Genomic DNA, 26,817 nt, shown 5'->3' with positions numbered 1-26,817 from the left:
GGCTTCACCTTTGTGAGACTTCAATTTCACATAGTCCCTGAAGCTTCTGCGACTACATTGGATAGTATCTAATTTAGGAGTCATATGGCCTGATCATTTGTGTAAAGTCGTTTTGGAAAGACTTTGATCCCCCATAACATTGGTTTAGTTTACGTTTCATTTTCTATCCTTTGTGAATCTTGTGACACTTAAGTAAAAGAGATTCATAAAAACACAATCAGTCAGAAAGATTGAGCCTGTTTATTAGCCCTCATGTTAATCATCATCATCCATCTTCCCATTTCTCGGCCACCGACAGTCTCGTGGCTCGGGTTCATACACAACTCGGTCAATAGAATCTAATAGAAAAATCTGCAGGTTACAGTTAGGACATCTGTCCGTTAGAAAAACAACAGAAACCAAGAAACCAAAAAGCTCCCTATAACCCCTTCAGGACGAGGAGTCGGGACTAGGAAGATCTAAACCGGAGTGGAAGGTGATGTCGTGTTCAGTCCTGGCCCTGGGACTGGGACGTTGGGGAGGCTTTGTGTGACCCCGCTGACCAGTTATTAACTATTTTAAACCCAGTGCGGGTTCTAACAGTCGACACCTTCGGAACCCTGGAACTGGGGCTGGACATCGAGCCACCGTCCACTCCAGTGTTTAATTATTTTTCGGGGAGCAAAATCCCCTCACTACAGCTCTCCTAGTCTCAGAGCCGCCACGCTAACGAGCTTGGGGACAATTCAACGCGCCTGGTCCGATTACAGACGTGTTTAGAAAAAAAAAGAAAAAAAAAAAAAAAAAAAAAAGAAAATCACAAATCCCACTAACTTTTTAAATGTGGTGACGTCCGGACAGACTGAGACAGACAAGAAGAGGAGATAGAGACAGTTAGCCTAGCAGTCTTGAGAAAATAACACATACTCAGCTTCTCTTTGCAAATCGGTTAGACACATGTGAATTAAACAATATCATTTTTAACAGGATAACAAAGTACATTTTTAACTGGAGAGCACCCGCCAGAGTGGAAATTTACACAAACCATATTATCTTATCGACAAACTGAATATTCAAACTGGATAAAGAGATTTAAATAGACCCTTGTACAGGAGAACTCATTATTATCGTCGTCATTATTATTATCATCATCATTATCACACATACAAGAAGCAGAACCACTGATTCAATATTCAACTCAACAGCCGCCAGATCTCCCTCAACACAAGACAAATCTCTCTGTGGTCCAACACAACAACGTTTAGCTAACGCACAAAAATACGACACACACGCTGCTAACAAACATACAGCTAAGGTTGGAATTACACCTCTATGAAGGTGCACAAACCTCTCTTTGTATTTATGCAAAGAGGGCTTTAGGGGTGAAACTTTAAAGTCTTCCTAATCTAAACAACATGTTTTAAACAATCCAAAAACCTGTTGGGAGTTGGGTTGGAAAAGTAAAAAGGAAAAAATACTTCCACGTTCGTATAAAAGAGCCACGAAAATTTGACAACCGTGCATGTTCGAGGAGCATAATCCAGCCTTAACAGACACACAACATACAGCTAACATACACACCGTTTAACTCTGACACACCACACGTCTAACACACAAGTTTAGCTACAAGTTCACAAAACACAGTTTAGCTAACACGCGCCATTAAGCTACAACAGTTTTGCTAATGTACATGGTTTAACTAACAGGTTCATACTGCCAGCACATTAGCTAACAATTTATTTAACTAATGCTGTATTCACGTCATGTTTAGAGAATAAGGGAGATTTTAGGAACCCTAACAAATTATTCAAAGATAATGCTTAGCTAGCCATGTAGTTATAGTAGATCAATGTGTTTGAATGTTTTACATTGTTATAGCAGTTATTTCTAACTAGCAGAGTGGATTATATTCTTGTTTATTGGGTTTTATTTAGATGTTAATGCCAGTGAAGGTTCTTTGGAGCCATTTTGTCACTGGTTTGCGGATATGTTTTTTACAATTACAACTGGGAGGCTGAAGTGAATGTTTTTTCCTTACTCTGCTATTTACGATTAATCATGAGCGCTGCAAAGTTAAATTAGTGCACACGTTTAGCTAATAGCTACACATCCAGTAGACTCTGCTAACACACACTGGAACCCAGAAACAGTTCAGCCTCCACTTTGATTCAACTAACACAAATTCGTAATGTGCATGTTCAGTAAAAGCTAACGCAAACCGCTAAGCTAACACACACAGCTAACAAAAACATTGTTCAGACAACACACCTTTCAGTTAACATTCAGCTAATACAACACAGCTAACAGAAACAGTTTAAGCACCACATTCAGCCAACACAGTTGAGGTAACACATATTTTTGCTAACAAACATTGTTCGTGTGTTAACACACGTTTAGCTAACACGCCAGTTTACATTGCTAATAGAATCGATAACTTCATTGTTCAGCTCACACTTCTTCTATAAACAAATCAGCAAAGTAGAAATGCAGAACTAAGTTACAATAACAATAATAAAGTTTCACTTTGTAAGAAAATAGTCATTTATCCCCTTTTTGTAATGAAAGTTGAGGCGGGGAAACATGGTGTCGGCTAGAGGTTTAAATCCTGTGGAGGACAAAAACAGTTTGACCACAGAGAGATCCGGCTTTAGACAACGCAATATAAATCGTCATTTATTCATCATTACATCATAAAAACTAAAGAGTCACTATAGAGATACAGGAATAAGAACTATCATCAAACCAAAAGAAAACAATAAACGCGTCATTGCACCTCCAAGATGGCGACTAAACAGGTAAAATTAGATCGAGAACAAACAGACCCAGCGAGCACAAATTTAGTACAAAAAACAGTTTTGTCTCTGACGGTAAAACATTAAATTTCCATCTGACGCTATTAAAATATTTCTATGCCAAAATAAAAAAAAAAAATAACTGAGAGTCAACACACAATCTGACGCATGCTTTAAAACATTATCATAAACAAAATAATAATAATAATAATATCTGATTTTATTACTCAAGACTGCTAAGCCTTATACCGTTTTCTTATTGGAAAATAAAACTAGACAAAATATAGATTATACTGGATTTTTTTGTTCAAAGCCACACTGATACATCTTTAAGTTCAAGTTTGATAAAAAATAAAACAAAAAGAAAAACCAGGTCTACACTGTGGAGACCAGAGGCTAGTCCAAAAAAATCTGCCCGACAAAATATCAACTTTGTAAGGTTAAAAAACAGAAAGAAAAGAGTTCGTGATTTTTCAGTTAATCCTTATTTTTCTCTACAAAAGGAAGGAGGAAGCGGCAGAGCGTTGCTAGGAAACCCCGATTCGGTTGCCGTCGACGACCATCCGAGGCCTTCACCGGTGACGAATGAGCCTCTAGTGATCCTAAAGAGACAGGAAATGACATCATTGTGTGTATTGTATATTTACATGTTGTAGCAGTAGTGAGGTTTGTTGTTTAAAATCCTCCCTGATTGTTTCTGGGCTCCAAACTCCAAGCCACAACCTGTAACAGGTAAACTACAGGTACAGTAAGATGGCAAGTTCCTGTGCGTTACCTGTATCTGGGCGGCGTTCCACAGGTAGGGCTGCTGCCTGTAGTATTCTGCTAACGCTGCAGTGTAGTCTGGCACCGAACTCTGCTGAGAGGACTGACCTGCAGACACAGACATGAACATGAGGTCACGTCCACATCTCTGCTATTGTTTTAATAAGTGAGTTAGTTAAACCAGCAATAGCAAAACAAGCAGTGAACATAGTATTAACATATCATCATCATCCCCTTTCAAGTTAAAATGTTAACGACTTATTTCCACATCCAGCAGTTACAGAGCAACATTATGATTAGGAGTCTTTGTTTTCACAGTGGCTTTTTAATAGCATTTTCTCTAAAAACAATGCTTTGAGAGCGCTGAGAGTGAAGCACAACAGTAAACAGGAACATTTAACCATGAGCTAAAACTTACTATGAAGCTCCATAAAGCAGAGGGGATCAGTATAGTAAATACAGCAATTTACATAACATTCCTACAAACGTACACCCTCATGTTTAATATCCACATACTCTCTGCTGGATTTACTCTACGTTCTTTATCTTCGTTTTTAACTTTTTTGTTGTATGTATTTGCATGTTCAGACCCAAGAAAGAATACCACTCACAAATGTGTGTCCTAATTAAATAACCAAATAAACATTCTTTTTCATTTGTTTTGTTACTGGAGGAACAGACGGACAGACAGATGTCATACTCTGTTTCTTGTAGTAGTCCTCCCAGGCCTTACTGTAGTCTGTCATCAAGCTCTGAGGCTGGCTCTGCTGACCTACAGACAGAAACAGACAGTAAATCTGACGGTGGTTATAGACTGAACTCACTGGATCATCTACAACCAACTCCAAACCAATCCATTAAAAACAGCTCTTGGGAATCAAACTCAGAAAATGTAGCTCTTGTGCATCCTTTTAAAATAGTTACTCTGATGTCTGTGTCAAAAAACTGCCATAAAATGAAAAATTAGTACTATTGTTTTCCCCTTTCCATAAGTTACTCTTTTAAATCAACTTCATTAATTTTTTGAATTTTAACATTTTAAATGCCAGTTTCTTACCACTGTCGTTTTTTATGGGGTTCAACGTCAAAAAGGAGAATGATTTCAAGAAAAACAAACGTGTGTGTGTGTGTGTTACCAGGGTCTTGTTGTCCAGGGTTCTGCCAGCTGGTCTGGTAGGTGTTTCCCCAAACGCCAGTCAGGAAGGTCTGACCGCTGCCACAGCTGCACACACACAACACACTCTTAATGAAACACACTCCACAGAGTACAGATCACATGTACAAATTATCTACACAGACATAAAACATTATACTTCATATCTACTACTCATTCATTCACTTCTGCTACACAATAACGTGGTGAAATCTTTCGTTTGTGGTCCTGAATCTTGTGTTACTGCTGCTACCAACTACAAACCAACCAATCAGAACGCAACAGGAAATAGATGAGACTTTGTCAGCACCAGTTTTTAATAGTTTTAACAGAAACGGTTGATTTTCTGCAGAGATTATGCAAGTTGATTATATTGCATCTGTGCTGCATATTTGCTTCTATTTCCACTGTCGTGCCACAATTCATCCATAATTCATCATCATAATCACAATCTGACGAGCTCAAATCAATCAAATCAATATCAGACAGAAGCTCCTACTTCTGGTGTGTAGCAGGGCCCTGGGTGAAGGGACTGAAGCCAAAACCTCCATTACTCATGATACCTGAACCCTGGAAGGAGAGGAGAGAGAAAGTGTAAATTTATTCCGGTAACATTTAACACATGCCACCTTTAATCTGCCATGAGCCACTGTACATAATCATATTTGTATCTTATGTATCTCAGGACAATGACTGTAAACCAGTGAGACCTCTTTATTTATTTATATAGACCAATTTGTTTGAGGTTAAATTCTTCCCTGAGTGTGTTTTTCTCAATAAATCAGTCGCTTAAATTGCATGATCTTTGAGTGGAGTTTTGGGCTTACAACTAAGCATAAATGTAACAGTTTGTGGAATTCTTGTATTTTTACCAGCATGAAGTTCTTAGTAAATATAGTGTTTGCACGTGTTCATTCTTTTTTTTTTTTAATTGTGTGTATTTTGTGACAGGTTTGTTTTTGTATGCAATAATTTAATCCGAGACAAATCACTTCTCGAAGAAAATAAAAGCAACCTTCAAACTGATAACAAAATGAAGACTATTCATGAAATAATAAATGCTGCCAAATTCATCACAACATCCAGCATATCTGAAGTTCAGTCAGGACGAAACAAATCAGAAAGCTCAGGTTTAAGAGACAGCCTGGCTTAGTGATAACAAACATGGATTATTATTTTACAGGTACGAGGATGATGTGCGTTTGAGTTAGGAATCAGCTTCATAGCTGTTTGCCGAGTAGAAAGTTTAGGTTAGTGTCATTGTATTGAGTTCAATTTGTTTTGAGTACCCCGATCTTGTCGTCTATGAGCTGGCGGGCCAGGTCCATCTGCTGGGCGGTGCCTCTGATGGTGAAGACCCGGGTGTTGGGGTCCGTAGAGGGGGGAGGGTTCCTCTGCAGCTCCACGTGGGCTCCAGACTGCTGGTTAATACTCTTGATGGTTTCTCCACCTACAAACGCACACAAAGTGTTAACACTCATATCTCACATAGACTGATGAAGCCATGCGTTGCTTTTGACACAATGTATTAGACATTATGGGCCCTATCTTGCACCCAGCACAATTGACTTTGTACACCGACGCATGTATCATTCCTATTTTGCACCCGACGCACAGCGGACCTTTCCCTCCACAGACGCACGTTGGTAAATTAGGGAATGTATCTGCACTCCCGGGGATGGTTCGATGCGCTCCTGATGGAGCGGGTGGATGGAGATGGAGTCAATTAACAAGACCTTTTGTTTACTGAAAAATCATTAAACAAAAGTTATTAAATGTAAATAAATGCAAATGAAAGCAGCAGAAGAGAAACGAGGAGAGACATCAGCCAGCCGGTAGAGATATGGTATTGTGCATGCTGACTCACTGAAATAGCTTACTGGGACACTTTTACATTACATGTCATTTAGCTGACGCTTTTATCCAAAGCGACTTACAATTAAGTGCTTTCAACTGTGAAGGTCCAAACTCGAGACAACAGGTAGTAAGTGCAAGTACATTAGCTTTAAATAAGCAAAGCTACAAAGAAACATGAAAGTTTTTTTTTTTAATTTTATTTCCACTTGATGGAATTGAGCCATCGTTAAGGTTATCAATTTCCTACTATGACAAGTCAAAATGTCTGCTGTGGAAAAAGGTCCATTTACTACTGTGAGGATTTGAATCATCTCTACGGTACGAGCAGAGTTTTTTACGGATAACTGTAGGTTGCAGTCAAGCGGATTGGTTGATGCTAGGGGTGGTACGGTTCATGAAAAAACACCCGAACCGCTCGGTTCGCTAGTCTCGGTCCGGAGCGTGTGTGTACCGCACGGTTCGTCAGTACACTGTTAATGTGCACTAACCTCTTACTGCCGTAGTGCCCACTTTCGACACCTATGTTAAAACAGTTACTGGAAATGACGAGCGGGATGGGCGTGACAAACGCAACCCATGGCAGCTGATTGGACGATTGCGTCATGGGTCGGGTCTGGCTGGTCCCTAATTTCAAAACAGACTGTCATGGCAGCTCGTTCAGAATACGATCTCATATTGTACTAAAATAGTTCACCGAAACGTGTTTCTGAAAACATTTTAAGCGAGAAATAGGCCATGCAGTTGCTGAATCTGTCTTCATTTCAGATCGACAGAGGTCAGTTTAAAAGATTTTCGTCAGATTTTGAGAGACACCGAGCCGACCGCTCCTCAAGTGGAGTGGGGTGCCGCTGCAGGTCACGTCACGTCACCTGCAGAAATGTCAAGTGGGAGAGAGGCTGCCCAGAGCTGGAGGATGCGCCAGCGTCGTTTATAGTCTGTGTGTGGGAACATTTTGGATTTCACGTTACCTATGATGAAATAAAACAATATAGAACTGCCACTGTGTGCACGTTTTGTGCAACATGCATTCAATATGCTGATTTTAGCTATATGCTGAAGTATATTCTGGAGTGTTAAAGAAAAAATAAGAACCGTACTGAACCGAAAACCGTGACCCTAAAACCGTGATACGAACCGAACCGTGGGTTTTGTGAACCGTACCACCCCTAGTTGATGCAACTTAATCTTGGGAGGTAAGTTCAAAACGGTGAAAAAACTACTATTACATGATCTATGACAGCCTGAAAACTGGACGCTGAAATCTTTTAAGCGTGATTCAGTTATTGGTTGGACCAGCAAGTCTGTAGCCAGAACAACCACCTCCTACTCCTCCTCCAGGTCAGCAGAATATCCTGAGGTCATTAACCCTTTGTTAACCAAATGAGAAGACCATTAATGGACCTTTTATGAGGTGAAAAGGAGAGCGAGTGAATGAATGAGTGAGTGAGTAAGAGTGAGTGAGTAGGATATTTGAAGGTTTTCACCCTCTGCTAAAGCTCCATATTGTTCAGACATTGACATCTATTTTGTTTTCATTCCTTTAAATCTAACTGGGTTTTATTTTCAGCGGCATTGTAACATTATAAAATTGTGACTGTTCTTTTTCCATACGGCCATATGTTTTGAATTTATAAAATGATGCTTTAAAATCTACGTTTGCCAGATTCGATGAAAAGTTTCACTTTTAATAGTTTGTGTTTTCTTACTAAAAACTCTGAATACATGCATCTGGTGTTTTTCTATTGACTGTAAATGAGTGAATAATTATTAAAATAAAATTGCCCTCGGGATGAATAAAGTATCTATCTAATGATCATTTCTGACAATGTCTCAATAATTAACTGAATTTTACTCCATGATCATTAATAATCTAATTCTTACCTTTAGCTCTAATTCAAATATTTGTTGTGTAACCTTTAATAAACTAAACATTTTAGTTTATTTTTTAACTGAATCTGATGCCATTAAAAAAAAAAAAATGGTTTTGTTTAATAGCACGTTTGAATCTACTGAACAACAGGCTTTAGTGTGTGAGAGTAGACAGTAGGACATTCATGAGTATTGTCCAATAGAAAGTCCTGACAGACAATAGACCACCAGACGCACACACAAACAGACCATATGGTGTCTAAGCATTAGGTACTTGACATTTCTTTTTTGGTTGCTTTTATTTTGGAAGCTGCTGCTCGACCCTCTTGACCGACCCACACACACACACACACACACACGATGGTGAATGGTTGAGGTTTTTAAGCGTTTTCAAATAGAATGAGAGTAGGGCTAATGGAGCTCACGTTGTTAAGTCTTATTCTACAGGCTGCAGACAAAGAAAAGGTTTAAATTAAAGCTGCGTTGAACGGGTCCTCACACCTCCCTGCACATCTGGTGTACTGGTGGGACGCTGGTTAATACAGCTGTGCATTTCTGTGGCCTTCTGAACCTGTGCACACGAGTTAGATATTATTTCATGGTTGGAGTGTGTGGCACTGGAAATGACATATTGCACATTTTGTAGCACTTCCTGACCACTGTGTGGCGCTACACAACACACACTAAGTATACATCATGGTGCTGTATATTGTGTAGACCAAACCATGTAAAGTTCATGTAAATTGGATCATCTTTGTCACATTAGGCGGCCTTCCTGTTGTCAGTAGGCGTCGCAATGACAATGACTCGATATGGACGCGTAGATGTCTTCAGGCCTGGACTCTTATCCAGCAGCGTGTGGAATTTAGGGCCATTGGACTATGCAAAATCAAACGGCGAAACATGCACATTGCCCGCCTCGCCATGGCAACAACGTTTAACGAAGGAATGTGTGTACCAAATCTTGTGAATGTGTAATGCAACTTTGTCCAAATTAAGGCCTTCCACGGATTAGGGGGCGTCATGGAGCCAGCTAAACACACATGAACCAAATCGCTGTATAGTTTTGTAATGCGCCTCACAGGTTTGATTTGTGCCAACTTTTTCGAGTATATCAAGGGCAACAAAAATGCATTCAAAAGGTTAAAACTAACTGGGGGCGCTATAGAGCCGAGGTGCCACAACCAGGCCTAATAACAACAATCAAAATAATTACTAGTTTCAACATGGGTGCAAAATGTTGTGTTTGTGCATCCTAAAGTCTTTAAACGTTTTCGTAAAATAAAAATTGACGCACAAAATCCAAAATGGATCACCTGTAAAAACAAAAAAATTTAATGCGTTCCTAGAAATAACAACAATGCTCCCAACCAAATTTTGTGAACATCAAAGGAACTTCATCCCAACCCTGCCGTGCGTTTGGAACCCGCTGGCCACGCCTGAGCCCAATCACTGCAAAACTTTGCAATTTTCGCCAGGTCTGACATGTGTGACAATTTGTGAGTTTGTTAACGTCCAAATTCCCTCAAAAATGCAATTGTACGGCAGAAAATTAATCTTTGAAAAAACAATAGGTTCCTCGCACTTTCAGTGCAAGGGACAGTTGGGTCCCTGGCACTTTCTTGCTCGGGCCATAATTAAGACCAAATACAAACATTAAATCCTCTGCTGTATCTTGGACTTTTCTGATAGTTTTTTTTTTTTTTTTTTACATTTTTCTGATATTAGAAAATGTTAAAAGAAGATATGCTGATACAGGCTTATTTTATTGGATAGGTATATTAAGAAATACTACTCTTTACGGTGCTCTACTACGTTTCTTTACCGCGCTCTACTACATGACTTTACTGAACTCTACTGAGTTTCTTTACTGCGTCGTTTCTTTTTCTGAACTCAGACAGAAGAGGTGAATCCATAAGTGAGTCGACTAGTTCACGTCTGTATAAAACGTAAACATTTTGGAACCAGGACCCACAGTATTTGAATCAAGTAGCTCGTAAAAGAAAATGTTTCAAAGTCATAAACTTCAGATTATTTCAACTGATCAGATACAAAAAAAAAAAAACATGACAGGGACATCTTGGTAACTCGTGACTTAACATGTGGACCTTTCCATCATCCCAATACTAAACGTGTGTGTAATTTAAATACACACACACACACACACACACACACACACACACACACACACACACACACACACACACACACACACACACACACACACACACACACACACACAAAAGGTGTGAATAATTTCCACAGCTGCTAATGTAAGGAGTGGTCAGACTGAAAAAGATTTCTTCTCCTACCTTTACCGATGACCAGGCCACACTTGTCAGCAGGGATGGTGTAGGTCACTTCCTGTAGTGGACCAGGAGAGCCCATAGTCCAATCACCACGACCTCTTACCCTCCCACCCCGCAGGGCCGAGCCAAAACCATCACGCTCCTACGAAAACAAACACAAAATGAAGATCATCATCTCAGTTCCGTTTAGACTCACCTATCTGTGTTGTGTGTGTGTGTGTGTGTGTGTGTGTGTGTGTGTGTGTGTGTGTTACCTGTGCGGTCTGAATGAGCTCATTGATGAGGTGGACAGTATGCTGACAGCGGTCTGGCTGACCCATCACCATGGCAACACGCTCCGGACTGATGCCATCATCTGCAGGACATCGAAAAGTCAAAGGTCAAAAAGTGGCCTTTAATCTGGATCATACCATCATAGACAGGCTGGTTCAATCAGTATTTTTCTGGTGTAAACAAACTAGTTTCAAACTGGATTACATGTGAACATGGACTGGATAACAATGATTTAAACACACACTAGGGCTGCACGATTATGGCCAAAATGATAATCACGATTATTTTGATCAATATTGAGATCACAATTATCACGATTTGTTGATTTTAACCAAAACTAAATTTTATTTTCACATAGGCTAATTATAACCGCTTTTACATCCATATTGTGCTACATTCCTGCTAATACATCCATATTGTGCTACATTCCTCCTTTATTGAAGGATACTGTGAAGGAGTATGCCATTTCAGCTGTTGTGCGACCGCTTTCCATACATGCACATTTGCTGTAAGGTATCTACCTGACGAAATAGCAACACGGATTTCGGAGGCTCATTACACTGCTACTTACATGTCTGCGTTGCGCTCTGATGCTCTGAAACCCACGTTAGAGGCAACATAAACATAGCTGCATGTCACGCTAGCAAACACTAATAACACGTTACACAGCAGGTAACGTTAGCCTACCGTTAGCCACAGTAGTAACTGGATCAAACACGGCTAAAATGCTGACAGCTAAACGGTGTAGTGTGACAGGATTCCAACAGCGGGACGTCCATCAGTCTGCTGCTAAAGCTATGAGCTAAAAGACACAAACTAGCACTATGGTCACTGCTGTTGTCTGAAAAACAAAACAGACGGGACAAAATGTTGCGTTTACTGGTAAACTGCTAAACATTGTGACCGGCTTACGATGACCGACTGCTACCTGTTGTGTAATTTTCCTCACGTTACTCTGTCCTCTGTGACTGTCTACATCTAGAAACTAAGCTGCACGGTGCAGGGAACAGCTCTGATTGGCTCATGGAGGCACGTGATCAGACAGTGGTTTATGGAGCGCTAGATTGGCTTTGCAAAAACTTGATAAGGAGCGTTCTATGAACGGAATGACGCATTTTAAATATCGCTCGATCATGCAAATTTGATCATGGGAAGCCAAAATCGTGATCGTGATTCGATTAATTGTGCAGCCCTAACACACTTTAAACTGGATTTTACTGGTGTAAAATTACTCGTTTTAATGTGGATTATTTTAGCATAACTTATTATGTTGGAGTTAAACAACCCAGTTGTAAACTGCATTGCTGGAATAATAAGATCAATTTCAGCTGAATTACATAATCTGGTTCATCCTGGTGTAAACAAACTAGTTTTAAATTGGATTATACTAAACAGACCTGCTTTAAACTGGATTCGGACTCCTGCATCATTCTGGATCTTCTTAATCATTTCTCCGTTCCTGCCAATCACGATGCCAACAGCAAACCTGGGAACTGGCACCTGCAGAGAAACAGACTAGACATGAATGTATCTTTTAAATAGTGATTCAAACGCACCCTCAAACATGCTAGCTCCTAAAGAATGCTAACAGTGTGCGTTTGTGAATGCGTGTCGTACGTCCAGGCTGGTTCCTCCCAGACGGGCGCTGAAGTCGTTGCGCCCCGACCTGAAATCTCCGTCCTTCTCTCTGATCACCTCCAACACCAACTCCCTCGCTGCCTGCAGGAGCAGAAGATAGAGAGGGAAACCGTTAGATGTCAGACTGTTCACACTGAATCTACCTACTGTGTACTCTTGGGCTTTAGAGGTACATGTACCTAGACCACAGTAAGAGGCTGCAGCTCTTCATCTAACTTCTTACACCGGCTGTTTCTGTTTGTATGTCCCTGCAATATTTCAAACCGATCTGCTGACCGCAGCGTCACACACTAAACCTTCTAATGGTCTGCGGGTGTAAAGCCTCGAATGTGAAGCAGCAGTACCTCAACACAACTCTGATACTAGGGAAGCCACGGTGAGGAAACCCCCCCCTCCGATTAAAAAAAACCCGTGACAATACTGGTGTTACCGATTACACTGTGAATGCACAACGGCTGTGTCTGGCCTCTCCGACTCTTGCTGTTGCTGCGCGGCTCACTTTGGCAGCCGCCAAAGCACTGCGACGCACTGCCCGCTTCCCTTTTGTTAACCATAGACCTTTTATAAATATGAGGTAAACCAATTGGGCTGTTCAGACAGCCGTCGGCTCGAGGTCTATTTTCTCCATGGCTCAACAAGCAAGAAAACACACTGATATTCTAAACGATATAAATAGCATGCACTTTTGCTTTTCACTCTGAATCTGACTCCTGCTAATCTGTGCTGCAACACTGCTGCTGTACGGAGCGGAGCAGACACGTTCACGCTGGCGCTGATTTGCAAAAATGAACTAAATGGGGTTTCTTTGAATAAAAAGGCAAAACAACGGTGGGCAAGAAATGTAATAGTTGTATGCCCGACCACCGTGTAAAACCGGTAACGCAGACTACTGAGGCAAGCCTATCCAATACTGACATAAAGCCATCAGTAAACAAAACAAGGCTGATATCTGACCAAAAGGAAAGCTGTACTCTCGTTCTGGTCACCAGTCTCACATGTTCCATTCAGAGCAAGATTTTGGGCTTGTTTTGAGGGAGGAGACCATTCCAGGTTGGCCACAGTTTGCAGTTTTTCAGTACAAATGTTAGTTTTTACCTGCACTTTGTACGGGTCTCCAGAGATGCGGAGAGGTTTGTCAGCTCCTGTTGGCATCGGACCGTCCTGGATCATCATCATCTTCACCCCTGCTCGCTCCTAACACCCAACAAACATCAGAGATATTAAAAACATAGACACCTCAGTAGTTGGTAGTGTCATAACGCCCAGCTGATGGTGTCGATCACTCTACCTGCAGCTGTTTGATGGTGTCTCCTCCTCGGCCAATCACCAGCCCCACCTTACTGGCCGGGATCAGCATCTCCTGCACAGAGGCTCCGCCTTCACCGTCGCCATGGAAACCCGGACCGTTTCTACAGCGATCTACGATCTGGACCAGCAGACGCTTCGCCTGCCTGGAAACACACACACAGACAGGAGGTGAGCAGCTGGTGGAAGTCCTCAGAGGAGATGATTGGTGGATGTTTAGAAACTCACTCAATGCTCTCTGGAGTTCCAGTCAGGGAACATGGCCGCTCCATCAGACCTCCGCTGTCTGCACACAACACACAATCAGAAAAGAGGAAAGAGAAGGAGCAATATTTTAGTTTAACCAGATGGAAGATTTGATGAGCAGAAGTGGCATCAAAGTCTCCTTTTACGTGTCCGTACAAATCAGTTAATGTCCACAGGCGAGCAGCACTGCTAGAGGAAAAGATGATAAAACTTTACATGCGCGAGAAGCATGTAAACAAACAAAAGTCAGATGGACTCACCAGCAGCAATCTGGATCTTGCAGCCGGACTCCAACTGGATCCTGGTTATCTGTTCACCTCCTCTTCCAATAACTGTAGAAGGAAGAGAGGAGAGAAATGTTATGTCAACGTTATGGATCAACATTTTGTTATCGTTAAGTCAAGTGAAAAGGTTTTGGGTCCGTTTGTGAAAGGTTCCAGATCAGTTGAAAGGTTCAAGGTATCAAGTCCGATAGTAAGATTCAGGCTTAAAAGTTAAAAGGTCAGGTGGAAGGGTTTATGTTTTTTTTTTTTTGTTATGTTTTAGGTTAGTTTGTAGCTCAGGTAAATAGGCTAGGTCAGCATAAAAGGTTCAAGGTTGGTTGGTGTAAGGGTTCTAGGTCAGGTAAAAGGTTCCAGCTCAAATGAAAGATTTTAGGTCAAGTCGGGGTAAAAACATTCTGTATAAGCCAACCATTATATTGACGGTTCAATTGTACAAAAAAAAAAAAAAAGTGGGTTACGGGTACCCCCAGGGGTCCTTAAGGGAGTTCCAGGGGGTGCCCAGCAAAAAGGGCAATTCATTTATTTACACTAAAATTCCATCCATAAGTAACACGATGACAGAATGTATTACAATTTGGGTCATGGGTTTCATACACTTTCTGTAATAAAACATCTCAACGCAAAAATCCCATCAGATGGGGGACCCTGGGACAAAACCCCAATAGGGGACCATGGCCAAATTTGTGTCCGTTTAAGGATCCTTGACGTGAAAACATTTGGGAACCACAGGTCTAGGTCATATTAAAAGGGGAAGATTTGATCTCAGCTGAAACGATTCTGCCTCAGTTTAAAGATTGTGGCTCAAATGGAAGGGTCCAAGTCATGTGAAAGCTTCTACATTACAGTTCAAAAGTTTTAGATCAGGGGAAGGGTTCAAGGTTAAGTGGAAGGTTTTATATAATCTTGAATGTTGCGAGTCAGATGGAAGGTTCCAGGTCTGGTGCAAACATTTCTGATATAGGTGAAAAGGTTTCTGACTAAGGTTAAAAGGATCTAGGTCAGATTTAAAGGTTATATTTAACATGAAGGCTATTGGCCAGCTCAAAATGTTTTAGGTAAAATGAGAAGGTTCAGGTTGAAGGGGGGTGGTCGGAGGTCATACTCACTGAAGCCAACCATCCTGTCGGGGACCTTGTAATCCTCTGTGATTACCCTGCTGCAATACACACATAAACATCTTGGTCACACAATGTGTGTGTGTGTGTGTGTGAGTGTGTGTGTCAATAAGTGATTATGTTGATGCAGACAGTAGGAGAACAGATCTATAAACACTTATCTACTGTTACAACCCAACACCAACACACTGATGAACAACAAGAATATGATGCTGAACACTTGTCATTATGTGTGTATCATTATCACCATGCTGTGTGTGTGTGTGTGTGTGTGTGTGTGTGTGTGTGTGTGTGTGTGTGTGTGTGTGTGTGTGTGTGATCAATATGTACTGCTGATCGTACCTTTGATGCCCCATGGCTGCTAGTTGGTTACCTACTGAGAGACAGAGACATAGATTAGACATAAATGCATTTATTTTCTCCAGGCTAAGTGGCCTGACGGAGGTGCTGACCAAAACTAACGGACATGTTTCAGCAATACAGAAGAAACCGCAGCAATGTCCCCATTGTCCACAAATCCAAAAACCGACAACATCTTAGTCCGTCTCTCAATACTGTGATTTCCTGTCTATGGCTCTCAGCCCCAAGCCCATTGGCTTATACTGAAGACGTAAATCTTTAAAAACAAAAATATACGGTTTATTATTTAAAATATTATTATATATATATATATATATATATATATATATATATATATATATATATATATATATATATATATATAAAAAAAAGGCTCAGTAATTTCCTAAATCAGCTGGTCGCTATACATTTAAGCTCAGGTTTAAAGGTTCTAGGTAAATTGGAATGTTCTAATCCCCCTTTCGCACCAAGGGCTTGAGCAGAGTTACACCAGGGTTGACTTTGTGTTTAAGTGGGTTAACCTTCGTTGATTGAATCGGCTTAGTTCTTCCGACAAGGGTTGACCGTGGGTTGATGTCATTGTGAATAGCACAGGACCAGGGTCGCCAAGACAACCATGGCGGGACAAATGATGTCATTGGTTGAATGTCATTGGTTGGAAATGCGAGGCACAGGTATGAGGCAATTGTCACAGGTCGCCGCAGCATATCACAGTCCTTCCAGAAAAACGCGGAGTTTTTTTTTGTGATTGTTGCAGGCAAAAGTCTTTGATTATGCGGCACGTTTTCTTAAAAAATGCGATGGAATATGCGGGATATTTTTGCAATTTTATGCGATGAAATTGCGGGAACTTGCAAAAACTGCGATTTGATGAAAAAGAGAAGAAAAAGTGATTCCCCCAACACCCTGCTTTTTTAAAACTTAATTTCTAAAAATAGTTTACAGATATTCAGTCATTGCAATAAGTAAAAAAATAAGATACAAAAATATATAAAAATAATATAATATTAAAGTAAAAATAATATATATAATTATATTGCAATATAATGACATAAGTACCGTGATGATATCATATTTTAAGGCTTCTGGTGATTCCCACCCCTATACTAGAGTAGCCTACTTGTTTACTGCTGCACCTGCAACAAATGAAATGCAGAGGAGAATGAAACAAAGAGCATCTGTCTCCACAAAATCATCTGTTAAATGTCAGATGGTTATTTATTTGTGCTAGAACATAATCGCTGTGAAACATTCAGAAAGCGTGTTATTTCTCTCATTCACAGCAGTTCTGCTGTCTCCTTGTCTCTGCAGCTTGTGCAATGAGGAATTCAAGTACTAAACACTAGTTCTGGTGGTGTACAGCTGGACTGTGTGACATTAGCTCTTCACTGAATAGGCTAGGACGCGTAGGTAAGGTTAAAAGATTCAGGTGGCAGGTTCTGGATCATTTAGATTCAGGTTAAATATTCCTGGTCAGGTGAAAAGATTCTAAGACAGGGAAGAAAAAGTTTTCATGAATAAATTGATTTCCTCCTTTCTGCCCCCCTCCCCTCACCTCCGTCCTCTCCTGGTCGTTTCTGGCCGGAGTAGTAGAGCGAGGGCTCGACACTTCCTGAGGAGCTGTTGAGGTGAGACATGGCTTCTCCGCCCATCTTACCCACCATCTGACAGACAGAGAGAAACAAACAGCTGTAACACCTGGATATTAGAACAGGTAAACTCCTGGCAGGAGAAGCAGCTCAGTGCTGACACAAGAGAAACACATTCAAATCTAGTAGCAGCACAGCTCAGGGTACAAAGTCTTTGTTTTGCAAGTTACAACTAAGGCCCTAAAGCTCTTACCTGGCTTTAATATACGTCCTGAGTGATCCCATCACAAGTGGACGGCTCTAAGTACATGTAGAATGTGTCGCCATATGAGTCTTGAGTGACCACTTGTGATCGGCTCTCACTTCCCTGCTCTATTGCGTGTGTTTGTGCGTGCGTGCGTATATGTGTGTGTTTGTTTGTTTGTTTCACCGAGTCCGGCCCACTACTGAATATACAGTAGTGGCGTAACGCAGTGAACATTTACATTTTATTAGTCTTGCTTTGCCAGACCATCCTCCACACGCTGCGGAGGAGCGTCTGGCTGGTCCACACAGCATTCCGGGATAGGAGAAAAACTTCCTCTGGTTTATTGGCATTTCTTTAAAGCAATCACAATCGTCATGGACGGCCATAAGCTCCACACTGAACCACTGCAAATTAGCCTCGGGAAGGAACTTGTACGTTTAAAAGTTGTTTTAGTCGTGCAACAGAAAACTCAGATTGGACAGATAGTCTAGCTAACTGTCTCAATTTATCATGCAGAGATCTGAGGAGCAGTTAATCATAGTCCTGATAAATCCTAAAATTCCAACACAAAGAAAGCGGAAAAAAAACGGACATCGGCGAAAAGACATCCATGCTGGGATGGGAAAGAGTTTTTCGGTTCCAAAATAGCTGAGAGAGTTGGTTCGATTACACTCTTAGTAGGTTTACTCCAGGTTAAGCTTGTGTGCGGTAAATGGAAAAAAAGCCATCATTAATTGAGCTTTGATAAAATGTTTTAACATGACAACAGGTAAATAAAAGGCAGAGCCTCCATTTTGCAGTGGGCGTAGTAATATTAATGCACTGCATGCACACTGTGCAAATTTATCTTTCAAAGAATTGAGCCAGAGTTAGAGCTGGGAAAACTATCATTAAGTTTACACAATAAAGTTGTATTCAGTGTTGCCCATTAATTAATTAAATAATTCACCAGACGTATATCTTCTAAATGGATGATAAAGTACACAATATTTTAAATTTTAGACATCTATTTGGATTTTGGCTCAACAGCATTCACTGGGTTTATTTCAGCTACTTCAACAAATGTAGTCAATTTAAACACAGTCACTGCTGTTAAAACACATTCAGACTATACGCATAACTACATTCTGCAGCTGCACCACTATTCTGCTCATTTAAAAACATTTACATATAATCTCCATATTATAGGAATCATGTTCTATCAGTGCGACAAATCACATTATGGGTGATAGAGATGATTATTCATTGATACGCAACTAAAGCTTTGTACCGATTTTTACGATTTAAACTGAGATGACACATTATGTGCATTAAACGTTTTAGTTGAACTGCTCTTACAAAAGGAGGGTTTAATTTATCTTTCTGGAACTGAAAATACAGTTTCCCCTCATCTCAGGGCTGAAGTTTTCACTAATCCCACATTAGAAACAGGGCCCAGGAGTTTACATTCATACAGAGTGGTCTGCAGTGTGATCGCTTCATTAGATGTCTTTCTTTAATTTCCTTCATGTTGTTTTAACTCTCAACAAACTCCACCAGCATTAGAAACATTTCGGGGAAAACACAAGCAGCCAATCACAGCCTACGCATGTGGCCGCCGTAGTTATGACATAACCTCTTAATGCAGAAGTATAAACCCAGCGTTAGTTTTGCACAAATCCAGGAAACAATCATTTATGTGTAAAGAGAAGCTATTGAACTACTCTGATTAAGCGTGCCGTGGACTTCTGCAGTTGGTTGGGATGGCAGAAAATAATCTGTGGCAGTGGAGTTGACTGCTCTTCAGCTGCATCAAGCGGACATTACGTACGTAAAGTGTGAGCGGGAGGCCTATAGTTAAGAACTGAGGCTACATCTACACTAATAGGTTGTGGTTCTACCATTTGCTATGTTCACACCTCACAATACTCCGGCGTTTCTGAGCCCCCGCTTTTGGATGGAAAACTCCAGGGTTCCGTTATAGTCTGGACGGACAGCCTTAGGTTAGGTAGGCTAACATACCGTAACACTTCCCCCTCGTCGTCGGTCAAAGCAAATAAATCCCTGGTCTTACTTTTTCGCCATTGCCGATTTTTTCCCCCCCCAAGTATTTTCTGTATTTTCAACTTACACATCCATGATTTTCAAGTGCAGTGTAACGTCAGACAATCTGCTTCCGGTTGTCGCACGTGCCCAGTGTATGAGAATGGTCATGTGATACGTCTTGTCAGATATGTTTACTTAAATATGTTAATATGGAGATTCATTCTGCTACAGGAGCTAACACTCTAGTGTGGACGGAGATCGTTTTTGTCTCAAAATGGCGCTTAAAAATAAAAACAGTAGTGCAGATGTAGCCTGAAGCTCAAATGCAGCAGCATTAATGTGACACACTGATGCGTCAGAGATTCATCTTTTATGTGGCTTTTACTCTGAAGCCCAGTTATCAGCTCCAGATGTCTGCGCTACCTCGCTCGGTTGGTTTCAGTCAGAAATACGTCCACTTAGTCAATAACACTACAGCTCATTCACAGCTATTAGCTTTTGGCTGCTAGCTGACCTCACTTTGGCTGACAACACAATGCAAAATACTGCCAGTACACACACACACATACATTAAGAGGGAGGTAACCTTGAGCGTTGTCATGATAAAGAGAAAAAGAGAAGAAGAAAAAAAAACAGTTGAGTGGAGGAATTTGCTGCTGTCAAACATTCACTGCCACACCTGTTAACACCTGCGCTCTGTAGCCTCACTCTGACAACGTGACGCAGATTATTGTTTCAACACTAGGACTGATGCAACAAGGCTGCAGGATCTAAATATCGATATGAGGTTCTGCCATATTTGAACTAGCAGGCAGAACCTACACAAACCAAGTGCTCCCTAATTCTCCATAAGATATTAACAAATTACAATAGTGACGTGCTGCTCTGAACAGTAAGTACTCTGATTAATTACTACAATCAATCAATCAATCAATCACTGCTGAGGTGAATCAGATCCTAATGTGCCTTATCTCATAAATGTAGTTACTGACTCCACTGCTCGTTTTCTCTGAAGCTTAATGAGACTAATATTATATTTCATAATGCCATCATTTGTTTCTGATGTTAGTGGAGGCTAGGATTGAAACTATTAGTCGATTAATTAATTACTTGGTCGACAGAAAAACAAGTCAGAACCAAAATCTGTCATTTTTCAAATGTGCGCAGCCATCTGGAGTGTAACAAAAAAATTCTATACGATGAAGCTGATGAGGGCAAGAAAACTTAATTGGAAAACCACCACCACTGCAAAACAAGGGACTGATGCTACGCTACACAAACGCTACTCAACTTAATCAGAACATCCCTATGAGGGATTCAGTTTCAGGGTCCTGGTAATGTTGACGGTTTACACGGACTAGAGATGCTAATTTAGATTTTGTTTCTCCGATCGACAGCCGATCCTTGTTAGCCGATCATTGACCACTAACTGACAAAAGCAGACAACAGAGTTCCAGTTCACCCGTCCAGGACGCTTGGACGTACTTTCTGCACTCTGTGTCCGCAGACAGCTGCCGACATGCATCAGTCGCGCGGTCACGAGGTTCTGTGATACGTCGCAAACACATGCAGCCATTCCTAGAACCGCTTGCGCGTCCACACTACAAAATGTTCGCCGCTGTCCGCGGAGCGCATGTCTGAGCCTGTCTCCACATCAACCAGCAATGTGTCTACCAGGCATACTCTGTGCGTAGGATGGCCGGTTTAACCAGCCGGTCCTCATCGATATAGTGCCATGTGTCACGTAGCTCTCCGCTGTGAGCGCCGTCCAACAGAGAGCCACCAACTTAGCAGAAAAAAAAGAGCTTAAAACTTAACTTGGTAGCACTAGCAAGTTAAAGGGCTTAAAATGCTAGCAGTTAAGAAATAGATAGTATAGCCCATTTTCTTTTACAATGCAAAAAAAACATTTTGTTTTAATAATATTGTTTTAAACTGTTTAATTTACAGTATTAAATCGGTCAAAATTCTTATTGCCAGTTAACAGTTAATCATTTACATCCCTAACAGGAACACATGAATAAAAAAAGTATGGTTTTGTCACTCAAGTCTGCAATGCTATTAGCATACAGTGCTAATGTATAGCTAGCCACACTAGCTTAGCTATTTCAACCCTATATTTGTTTTTATTTATTTCAAATAAAAACGTCTCATTTCAAAAGAGTCCTGGCAAAGTAAGGCAGCAAGTTACAAACAGCAAAAGACACAACATCTGCCACAAAATCAGAAACATACAGAAATGTGTATCATACATTAAAAGTTCTAAAACAAATCAATAATTCCTGAATTAGCCAAAAGTACAGAGACCAAAACCTGAGCTCACTGTCCGAATCTGGGCAGATGGATACGCTGCACCCAGTCTCGCTTTGCCAGACCCTCCTCCAAAGTGTGCTGGAGGAGGGTCTGGCTACTCCACACAGCATTCGGGGATGGAAGGAAAACGTGCTCTGGTTTATTGGCATTTTTTAAACCAATCACAATCGTCTTGGGCGGTTCTAAGCACCGGAGAAAAGCTGCACCGCCGATGAAAAATAGGCTCGGAAGGAACATGTTAGGGCTGCACAATTAATCAAATTTTAATCACGATCACGATTTTGGCTTCCCACGATCAAATTTGCGTGATCGAGCGATATTTAAAATGCGTCATTCCCTTCATAGAACAGTTTTTGCAAAGCCAATCTAGCGCTCCATAAACCACTGTCTGATCACGTCTCCATGAGCCAATCAGAGCTGTTCCCTGCCTGCACCGCGCAGCTTAGTTTCTAGATGTAGACAGTCACAGAGGACAGAGTAACGTGAGGAAAATTCCACAACAGGTAGCAGTCGTTCATCATAAGCCGGTCACAATGTTTACCAGTAAACGCAACATTTTGTCCCGGCTGTGTTGTTTTTCAGACAACAGCAGTGACCATAGTGCTAGTTTGTGTCTTTTAGCTCATAGCTTTAGCAGCAGACTGTTGGACGTCCTGCTGTTGGAATCCTACAGTGAAATACAGACGCACTACACTGTTTAGCAGTCAGCATTTTAGCCGTGTTTAATCCAGTTACTACTGTGGCTAACGGTAGGCTAACATTACCTGCTGTGTAACGTGTTACTAGTGTTTACTAGCGTGACATTCAGCGATGTTTATGTTGCCTCTAACGGTGGGTTTCGAGCATCAGAGCCGTAACGCAGACATTACGTGGCAGCGTAATGAGCCACAGAAATCCGCGTAGCTATTTCGTCCGGTAGATACCAGGCACCACATGCCGTTAACGTGAACAGAAAATTGCGTTGCCTGTATCTTCACGGCAAACATGCATGTGTGGAAAGCGCGCGCAACAGCTGAAATGGCATACTCCTTCACAGTATCCTTCAATAAAGGAGGAATGTAGCACAATATGGATGTATTAGTAGGAATGTAGCACAATATGGATGTAAAAGCAGTTATAATTATATAATTATGTGACAATAAAATTTGTTTTGGCTAAAATCAACAAATAATCGTGATAATTAATCGTGATCTCAATATTGATCAAAATAATCGTGATTATCATTTTGGCCATAATCGTGCAGCCCTAGAACATGTGTACTTTTAAAAGTTGTTTTAGTCATTCTACAGAAAACTCAGATTGGACAGATAGTCTAGCTAGCTGTCTGGATTTACCCTGCAGAGATCTGAGAAAAGGTTAACCATAGTCCTCATAAATCGACCGGAGTTTAAAATGCCAACACAAAGAAAGCCCAAAGGCAACGGATATCCAGCCTAAATGAGTGAAATTGGGCGGATTTTCCGGCGGCAACGGAGCAATCCCAGAAGTGGAACGTCAAGGATATAATAGACTAAACTGCACCTAACTCCGCTTAAAACCACAAGTTAGTTTTTACATGTCTGTTATCAGATTAAACAATGAGATGCAACAATTTTATTAGTGATCTTAATGTACAGACACTGTACAGATCGAGCCTGATTTTAACCAAAAATAATAGCTTCTGGCTAGTTTTAGAATCAGGACTAATTTCCTCCAAACTGGATGTCGTTTAATTTTCAGTTTGACGGATAGGCAAAACCTGACTGACATTTTGGTTGTCTGCCTGCAGTTTAAAATGTTCAGTTTCTCCGATTTCCAACATGGCTGCTTTCAAAAGATCCATTATAAACTGTAGTGATCATGTTTTAATATTATTGAGCACATTTATATATTATTAGTTATTTACACGTTGTGGTGGCTCCTAACTCAGACTGAGCTGTGATAGAAATAAGTTAACATGATGGGCAAGATTAACTAAATCATACTTCAGCACAGTTTCAGAGGTGTTGGTAGGTGGCAGGCTACTGTTTCCCTATTTTGTCTTTATGCTAAGCTAGGATAACCACATCCTGACTCCAGCTCTGTACTGAACCGAGAGATATGAAACTGATTTCCATCTGAACCTCTCACCATCAGTAAGAAAAAAATAGACTGTTCAGATGGCCTTTAGCTCTGCGTGATAGAAACCTAGCGTTCACATTTGTGTTACTCCAGTCCGTCGACACAACCAACGCTCAAAGTGTAGGTCGTCCAGCAACAATATTTAACCAGCCGTTGCAGCAACGCAACCTCCCGAAAGATGCTGCTTTGGCCAATAACATGCATGCAAGTACACAATCCTGTTTTTTTTTATGTGAACAGCGTATAACTACAGTTCATCTTGGAGGAAAAATTAAATGATTGCCACCATGATAAGTTGTAAAATCCTGAGTGGAAGTATTCTAAACGTGTGTAGTCACAGATCTGTCACTCAAACTTGACTTCCTGGATTGTATATCAGGCCTCACTTTGACCTGAAGCTTTAACACCGTCTGAAGACTACTTGCCCAAATGCTGAACTCTCCCTTTAATAAGAAATGAGTAAATAAACATTCAAACAAACCGTCACGTTACTGTAATCTAGTTGCTGAGTTTGTCAGTCAAACAGTCGGCCTGTCAGTCAAACTACAGTGTCTCTTAGGTGTCTGTAACATACAGACAGATAATAATCCAATATCTCACAGAGAATAAAACACCTGCATGCAGAGATGAGCCAGTTTATCAGAGTAAACGTCCTGCTGGTTAACTCAAACACTCGGAGGTGGTTAAATGTCCTTTCTGTCTGTCTCACTACATGTCTGTCTCTCTATAGGAAGCAGACACACCTCCAATCGGCTGTATATGGCTCTGAGGCTGTTGCATAACGCCAGCCTAGTTTCTAACCAACTTACAGTAAACAGCAGCCTATGAGGGGAGGGGAGGAGAGGAGGGGAGGGGGGGTCCAACTCTCATATTAACTGTTGGAAAGCGGATAACACAGTATGAAAACCCGCATTTCACAGCTTCCCCCGGCCTGCTGAGGACAGTTAGTAGGTCAATAAAGCGGAGCAGAAAGAGTGGACTTGGTGTTCTCCTCGGTGGTTTTTCACCGTGTTTCTGTACCGCAGCCCAACAGGTTGTCTGCCTCAGTGACACGTGTGGCCAAACTTCTGTCCTGCTCCCCCCTTCACCTCCCCCGGTCCCACTGCGCTCCCCTCCGGGTGACAGCTCCACAAACTACCCCTAAACTAACTCCCGGACCGTGTCAGCCCGGATAAAGTGTTCCAAACCGGCCACAAGTCCAACTCTGAACTGCTTTCCGAGCTAGTTAGCATGCTAGTGTGTGTGTGTGTGTGTGTGTGTGTGTGAGAGTGTGTTGACGGAGCGCATAAGTTAGGAGTTAGCAGCTGAGACAACACGGGCGAATCCAAATAAAAGTGCTTTGGCTCGATCTAAACGACCCAGAACGGATGTGTGCGGAGCCCCAGTGTTGTTGTTACCTGCCGGGCCCTCTGTAAAACATCGGCCAGGCCATCTGATTTCAGCCCCGGCTGGTTCATCGAGGCCTGTCCCTGTACCAGCTCCGCCATCATAGCGCCACTAGCTAGCCGTTAGCTGTTAGCTGTTAGCCGGATTAGCTCGGGCTGCTAACTGTGCTGAAGCTGCAGTCAGAGAGCGGTTAGAGAGCAAGATATCTCACTCTGAAGGCGTTTTCAGAGACCAAGAGGAAGTAGATCTCTGAAACTGGATCCACTAGTCACATAACACGCTGCTTCTTATGAAGAGTGACTGGAGTTAAGATACAATATATTTTATTAAAAGCTGAAACGATTAGTTGATTAATTGGTTAGATTATTCTTATTATTCTTATTATTATTTATTCATTTGTAGTATTATTTTGTGTTCAATCATTAATTTGAATTATATAATATCTTTATTGTCATTGTACAAGTAGCCTACAACGATATTAAGATTGCAACATCTGTATCGATGCTATCAAAATAAATAAAAAAATAAACTAAATATATACATATAAATAAATAAGGTAAAAATAAAGGTAAAAGTACAAATATGTTTTAAAAAAATAAAGTGGCAGTTAAGTTATAACAAACTGTAAAAAGTGTCCGGCAGTATTATATTAAAATAGTGCAAATAGTAATGAAGTCAGTCAAAATTAGTATTATTATTATTGTTATACAAGGTCAAGAGATACACACACACACACACACACACGCGCGCGCACGCACACACGGACGCACGCACACACACGCGCGCGCGAACACACACACGCACGCACACACACACACACACACACACACACACACTAGCAATACCACCAGCTGAAAACAACAAGAAAAAAAGAAAATCATCATTTGATCATTAGCAGCGGTCCAGAGTTAATTAATTAAAATACGACACATTAAGAAAGCAAATTTTGGTAAATATATTGATGTGATTTGGATTTTATTCACTTCAATAACTCAACAAAACATGGTTTCAGTTTTCTACCAGTCACCATTGTAACAGTATGACATTAACCTTATATACTAAAATATCAGCTGACAGTTCAACAATTGTTATCAGGTGATGGTTTTTACGGTGTTTTTTTTTTTTTTAACTACAGAGTGGTTCGTGCTATTCATAGAGGATCTCTGCCGCTGCTCAGCTGTTGGCAAGTAGCTGCTCTGTTTCCGCTTCCGC

At 41.0% G+C, this 26,817-nt stretch overlaps 1 protein-coding gene across 5 annotated transcripts; it reads right to left on the bottom strand.

The window, feature by feature from the left end:
• Positions 1-221: 221 nt before the first annotated feature.
• Positions 222-25,806, bottom strand: LOC120560087 (far upstream element-binding protein 3-like). 5 transcript variants are annotated; one of them, XM_039802194.1, is made up of 18 exons: positions 25,617-25,806; positions 17,501-17,609; positions 15,928-15,961; positions 15,577-15,626; positions 14,447-14,518; positions 14,169-14,226; positions 13,924-14,086; positions 13,731-13,829; positions 12,615-12,716; positions 12,395-12,512; positions 10,979-11,079; positions 10,728-10,866; positions 5,979-6,139; positions 5,189-5,259; positions 4,673-4,758; positions 4,237-4,308; positions 3,547-3,644; positions 222-3,373 (listed from the first exon to the last, which is right to left on the bottom strand). In XM_039802194.1, exons 1-18 carry the CDS (start codon positions 25,707-25,709, stop codon positions 3,365-3,367), a joined length of 1,635 nt encoding a protein of 544 aa, XP_039658128.1. In that variant the 5' UTR covers positions 25,710-25,806; the 3' UTR covers positions 222-3,364. The 5 variants fall into 5 exon arrangements, with proteins under 5 accessions (XP_039658128.1, XP_039658132.1, XP_039658130.1 ...); XM_039802198.1 differs by having other exon boundaries at positions 12,395-12,497; XM_039802196.1 differs by having other exon boundaries at positions 15,577-15,623.
• Positions 25,807-26,817: the final 1,011 nt, after the last annotated feature.

The sequence above is a fragment of the Perca fluviatilis genome, chromosome 6, assembly GCF_010015445.1.
Source record: "Perca fluviatilis chromosome 6, GENO_Pfluv_1.0, whole genome shotgun sequence".
NCBI lineage: Eukaryota > Metazoa > Chordata > Actinopteri > Perciformes > Percidae > Perca > Perca fluviatilis.
This window is presented reverse-complemented; position numbering and strand designations above follow the sequence as displayed.

Bases quoted from the DNA above. Each gene is read 5' to 3' on its own strand.
- LOC120560087 (XM_039802194.1), bottom strand. From the start codon at position 25,709: ATGATGGCGGAGCTGGTACAGGGACAGGCCTCGATGAACCAGCCGGGG. The intron at 14,227-14,446 runs GTGAGTCCATCT...TGTTGTGTGCAG, and splicing joins CAAGATCCAGATTGCTGCTG to ACAGCGGAGGTCTGATGGAG. The intron at 11,080-12,394 runs GTCTGTTTAGTA...GATGTCCTGCAG, and splicing joins CCGAATCCAGTTTAAAGCAG to ATGATGGCATCAGTCCGGAG.